Below are 5,920 nucleotides of genomic sequence, written 5' to 3'. Positions count from 1 at the left end.
CTTCCGCGGGGCGGGGCGAGGGCGGGGCTGCGGTCCTTTATCATCAGAGCCCGGCCCGCTCTCCCCAGACACACGGACCTTGAGCAGGGCAGCTCGGCTCGGCCTCAGCCCGCCCGCTCAGCAGTGGCCTAGGTAAGAGCGCTCGGTGCCTTCCCCCGACCCCCTGCGGCTTTTCCGGGGTGTCTCCTGGGCAGCTCCGGGGAGAGAGGAGGGACACGCCTATGCTCTGAGCACGGCAAGGGGTGGGCGCTGCCCGGGAGCACGTCCGTGATGCAAAGCCGTTCACAGCTTGGATGCTTAACCGGGGTGGGAAAGGAAAGGTACTTCCACCCCTCTCTCCAGTGCGTGAGGCAGCTTGGCTAACAGTGCTCCATCAGCAGGCAGGGAGCAGGAGAGACTTCTGAAATTCCTGTACGAGATGAAACCAGCATGATCCCTACTCTTGTCTACTTTTTAAAAATTACATTTTAGCCTTCGAGACTGTGGTTGAGGGTTGGAAGTGTGGGGAGAATGGGAAATCACTAATGCTGTCTCCATAAAAGCCAGGGCATTTTAAATGACAGTGCCCCTGCTGGGTGCAGTGCAGATAGAGGACGCATGAACGTATCTGAACGTCTAGATTTAGGATGCTGTTACAGCAGTGATTCCCTGTTCTTCCCTGCCTTGCCAGGTTTGGCACTGCTCTATTTCGTTAAGTTGCATGCCAGGGTATTTCACCTCTGTTCTTAGTACTCTTCCAGGCTTAATGAGTCATTCCTGAGGAGTTTGGCTGTATCCATGCAGTTTGCTGCAATCTTAGCAGCTTCCCAGCACTGGGACTCAGCTGACATAAAAGCAGTGTCACAGTGCATCCCTCACTGATGACATGGGCTATGAACCTGCACACTCACCTTTCCATAGTCCTGCAGCACCTGGACCTGCAACAGGGCAGCAGAGAGCTGTTTGGAGTCCAGAATTAGCACATGAAGTTAGAGTAAACACTTCTGATTTAATTCCTCCGGTTACAAGGCCATAGAAAATAGAATATTGGAGAATATCAGCTGAGTTATTTTCAGTTATGCTCAGACCTTTATTTTATACAGGCACCTGACTAAGGAGATTAAGTGCCAGCCCTCTGAGGGAAAGCCTGTCAGACATAGAATGAACCACAGCAAAGGTGGCTGGCGAGATGCTTAATGCTGATATTTGAGTACTGCTTTGCAGTATTTGTTATCAGGGATGTTCTTAAAGGCAGAACAAGCACCCATGTGCCTCCCTCTGCAGAGGAAATCATTACTAAGAAGCTGATTTTTGCAGCAGCAGAGATTCTGGAAGGAATGATTTCAGCCTGGAAAATGAACAAACTGCCCACAATTGTAGTTGTCAAATACATACATTTTGTGGGCAGATTTAATTCAGGGCTTTTACTTAGAATATAAAGATATTAATCTACTTCATGATATTAACTTAATAAGGAACAGGAGACCTTGAGGCTAGGAAGCAAAATCATGCCTTCAGATAATGTACTTATTTCCCCATTTTTTCTACTGCATCGGTATCTGACATTGCTGAGGGTGGGAAGCCCTCAACACTCTTTTCCACCCTCTCTCTCAGACAGCTCCACCCAGCCTGCCCCAGGAATGGAGTCCCTCCCTGAAGCAGTCCTGATCCGAATCCTGGCTTCCATACCTGCGGTGGATCTGGTGCTGGTGTGCCGCCTCGTCTGCTGCCAGTGGAAGAACCTGGTTGATGGAGCTGCACTTTGGATCCTGAAGTGTCAGGAGGAAGGCCTCACCAGAGCAGAGTCAGATACAGAGAACTGGCAAAACTTCTATTTCCTGAGTAAGAAAAGGAAGAATCTCATCAAGAACCCATGTGGTGAAGGTGAGAGATATCACAAGAAGCGTCAAGGTGTCAGAGAGATGTCCAGTCACTGATAATTGCGTATCTATAGTCTTTGAAAATAGATCTTAGTTGCTGTCAGGTTGCAGAATTTTCTCCTTGCCCAAGAGTCAAGTCACTCAATCCATGCAGCCAAATCATTTAATGGGCACAAAGGCCTTTGATTATCAGCCTTTGCAAAGGGCTTTACATGACATTAACTTTATATAACCTCTGCAGGGATCTAAATCATGTTTGAGATACAAAGATGTCCTTTGCAGAAACCATCCAACACAGTAATGTCCCATGGCGTTTGTTTCTGCATTGCTTCTTGCCAAGCCATGACAGGAGAGATGAAGCCTTTCCCTTCCCAGGGGCCAGCCTGCCCTCAGCTCACCAGGCCCTTCAGGCTTCTTTCTGTGGAGCAGCTCAGGCCAATCATGTTTTTGCCCTCCTCACCACAGCCCATATTAGAGGCTGGGCACACACCCCATGTGCCATTATTCTGAATCTATTAACTTCACTTGCCAGAACTATAAGCTGCTTAGTAATAAGCAGCATTAACCAAGCCTCACAACCCAAGCAGCAACAATTTCACACATATAGACCAAAGCAGTATCAACACAGCTTCCCCATTTTGTTTACAGATGAGCTTCTGCAAGCTTTTCCAACATCCAGGTTTCCCTCTCAAAAAGCCCAATGTTTAAGGTCTTGCTGCTTCAAAAAATACCACTTAGTGATTTAGAAAACTTAGAAATAAAGCAATCAGCATCTCCCCCCAGGGTCCTTTGGTGCTGTGACACGGAAAATGCGGACACACTATTCGGAATACCTAAGTTCTTTCCCTGGAGCAGTTTCTTAAACCCACACCTACACAGCAGTTTTGCTGTAGAGTGTTAAAGTTTGGTGTGGTTAGACTCAGTCAGACTAAAGGTTTTTGCCTGACCTTTACTTAACAAACATATCCGTAGTCCACATATAAAATCAGTGATGTCTAATATCAAACTCTCACAAGCCAGAGGAAGGTTCCGGGGGAAGATGGTCAGGTTCCCCACACCCACAGGACTTATACAGGTCTCTTTTCTGCCATTTGTAGAAGACTTGGGGCACTGGGGAGAGGTAGAGAATGGAGGTGATGGCTGGAAAATTGAAGAGCTCCCAGGGGACTTTGGCAAAGAATTTCCTAGTGAAGAAGTCCATAAATACTTTGTTACATCTTATGAGTAAGGCTGCTTTTCTTCTCTTATTCAGGAAAGGGGGAATTTTTGGTTCCCCCAGTCCCAGGAGAGACTGTGATACCAATTAACGTCTTGTGTTTCAGGTGGTGTCGAAAGGCTCAAGTCATTGACCTTAAGGCTGAGGGCTACTGGGAAGAGCTGATGGATACAACCCAGCCTAAAATCATGGTAAGAGACTGGTAAGTATTAAGGAAGGCTCCGAGGACAGGGAGAGGGTTAAGAAAGATAAGGAAGAGCAGGGAGGGCATATATCTCATATATACTGGGCCTTAAAATCTCAGCTGCTGGGATTCTGGATGTGGGACAGGGCTCACAGGCAGCTCCCACAAGCTTTAAACTGTTGGAGCACATGAACTCCAAAGCCCAAGTTCCTGTGGTGAATGAGGGGAGGCGGTGGGCTGAGCTAAGAACCATTGCAGATTTCCATCTCAAACCAAGGCCCCAGTAACTTGATGAGAGTAGAGCCTTTGCAGAGTTCTTACGGGTAATGCCAACAGCTTGGATCTCCTTGTAGGTATGCAGGACGCAGTGATGCTGGCTGCCTCTATGAGCTGTGCGTGAAGCTGCTCTCTGAGAATGAGGATGTGCTGGCTGAGTACAAAAGTGAGACTGTCACCATCCCACAGGACAGTGATGCCAATTGGACTGAGGTGAGTTACAGCTATGGGCTCAGCAGGTGACACCCAACCCACATGAGTCAGGAATATTTTTAAGCAGAATTCTCCAAGGGAAGGAGAAGGCTCTGTCATGTGTTCTCTGGAGCCATGGCCCTATGACAGAACAAGGAAAAAGGGAGGCTGCCTTACAGGAAACTTGCTGAGTCACCACTAGCAGCCGTAAGGTGAAGGAGATGTCCAACTGGGAGTGATTAAGTGGCCTCGGAACAATGGGTTCAAAGCTTCTCCCACTGTAAATGTCCCCACTGTTACCCAGCCTGGTAGGTCTGACTGTGGCCAGTGGGGCTGAAGGCTCTGTGCACTGAACAACGGTAGGTTTGTGGTGGTTTGACACTTACTAACAGCTATTTTGTCTCTTGTCCCAAAGATCTCCCACACCTTTTCCAACTACGGGCCTGGGGTCCGTTTTGTCCACTTTGAACATGGTGGCCAGGACACGCTGTTCTGGAAGGGATGGTATGGTGTCCGTGTCACCAACAGCAGTGTGACAGTGGAGCCATAGCTATGCTGAACCAGGATCTGCATGCTGGAGCTGACTTCCCTCAGGGCATCCCATGGCCTTTGGATGGTTTCTGCATGGTGCTGCTTCTGGCTGGTAGAGCATATGGCCTTTCTGTATAGGAACATGCATGCAAGATGCCAGGAGCTACCACCCATCCTTCCTCAAGAGAACTATGCAAAGAATGTGAATGAATTTGTGAATGCACCACAAGACTCAGCCTCACCACTTGCACTGATGTTCTCCATCAGACAGGAGATCACCTAAAAATCCTGCAGACCTCCTCTCTTAAGCCTCTAATCCCTAGCACCCAGCCTGAATCAGGTATCTCTTCTGCCTGCTTCCCAGACTTGGGCACTCCTTAACTTTAAGGTGTACTTTATTTTCTGGAAGTTGAAAGAGTGGGAAGAAAAGAATAAAGAAAACCTGTGTCTCAAAACATAGCAGGGAAACCCAGAGCCCTGTCCCCAACTGTTCCCATGAACTGCAGTGAGAACCTTGGCTTCTCCCATTTATAAACATTGTTTACCACAGAGGGGCTCTAGCTTGGCTGTCAAGTGCTATTAGTTTAATTTTTAGTGATGATGCAAAGCAAGAGCAATTGGATCCTTTTACACCATTTCCAGCACCCATTTATCAAGGGAAGTGACTGGAACAGAAACCTGTCTGGTGTCCAACTCTGGGGCTTCATTTGGCTCCCTCAGATAGATGGCATCTGAGAGTAATTGCTGGGGGAGAGAAAGAGATGACAACAACTTAGGGAAATGGGTTAGAAAAAGTTGGGGATAGGGTCCAGGAACAAATGAAAACAAACTCATTTACCCCTTCCTGGCCTCTGCATGCTTCATGTACCAAGCATCCTGGTCATCCAGTGTGACTCTGCTAGCAGGACACAGAAAGCTGTTGGCGTCACTCCATCTCTACTGACAAGTGTCTGCAAGAAGTACAGGTCTGTCTCTGCCACATGCTTGCTGACAAGACAGCACTTCACTCTCCCACTTGTGCTTCTTGATATCACTCAGGGCTGTGAGCCTCATCCTGAACAAACCCTAAGCTTCCCTGAACTAAGACTGTCCCTGCCAGTTATTCCACTCAGAAGAGCATCCCCCAGCAGAGCTGGTGTTGCCTACAGAAGGTACTTATACTTTTGTGTCCATCTGTCTGTCTTCCCTCCCTGGGCTGCCCAATTAAAGTGCCCCCTTACATGTGCAGTGACTGCTACTGCCTGCAGCTAAAGGAAAGAGCTTCCCACCTGGGCACTGTGCAGGCTACTTCCTCAGGCTTCCTGCACAGCTGCACCTGGGTGCCATGGGCACATGGGACTCCCAAACCACAGCTATGCCAGAGTCCACGCAAATATAATAAAGTGACACAATTCTGTGTGGATTTCCTCTTGTATACTGGGTATTCATCCCCTGTGCTCAAGCATCCTCTTCTGATTATGCAGAGTATGTCAGCCAGTCTGGTCCAAAAGCAGGAGTCACTGTACCTTGTATACTACCATGGGTGTCCCTGAAAGAGATACGTGCTCTGTTCCCCAGCACCCTGGACCCACGGGCAGCACTTAATGTGCAATGGGTCTGCAGTGACAGCAAGCAGAAGTGCACTTCAAACATAGTGGGAATTCATTCAAGGCACAGAGAAGT

General features: G+C 48.3%; 1 protein-coding gene across 2 annotated transcripts; it reads left to right on the top strand.

The window, feature by feature from the left end:
* Positions 1-24: 24 nt before the first annotated feature.
* Positions 25-5,665, top strand: LOC104693236 (F-box only protein 2). 2 transcript variants are annotated; one of them, XM_010405757.3, is made up of 6 exons: positions 25-132; positions 1,594-1,863; positions 2,957-3,083; positions 3,182-3,277; positions 3,613-3,748; positions 4,397-5,665. In XM_010405757.3, the coding sequence occupies exons 2-6, from the start codon at positions 1,620-1,622 to the stop codon at positions 4,466-4,468; spliced, it is 675 nt and encodes a 224-aa protein (XP_010404059.1). In that variant the 5' UTR covers positions 25-132; positions 1,594-1,619; the 3' UTR covers positions 4,469-5,665. The 2 variants fall into 2 exon arrangements, with proteins under 2 accessions (XP_010404059.1, XP_010404057.1); XM_010405755.3 differs by having other exon boundaries at positions 4,143-5,665.
* The last annotated feature ends 255 nt before the right edge of the window (positions 5,666-5,920 follow it).

The sequence above is a fragment of the Corvus cornix genome, chromosome 21, assembly GCF_000738735.6.
Source record: "Corvus cornix cornix isolate S_Up_H32 chromosome 21, ASM73873v5, whole genome shotgun sequence".
Classification (NCBI taxonomy): domain Eukaryota; kingdom Metazoa; phylum Chordata; class Aves; order Passeriformes; family Corvidae; genus Corvus; species Corvus cornix.
Note: the sequence above shows the minus strand (reverse complement) of the source record. Positions and strands in the feature narration are given on the sequence as shown.

Coding starts and splice junctions, on each gene's coding strand:
- LOC104693236 (XM_010405755.3), top strand. CDS start 1,620: ATGGAGTCCCTCCCTGAAGCAGTCCTGATCCGAATCCTGGCTTCCATA. Junction 3,084..3,181: donor TACTTTGTTACATCTTATGA/GTAAGGCTGCTT, acceptor CTTGTGTTTCAG/GTGGTGTCGAAAGGCTCAAG. Junction 3,749..4,142: donor GTGATGCCAATTGGACTGAG/GTGAGTTACAGC, acceptor CTTGTCCCAAAG/ATCTCCCACACCTTTTCCAA.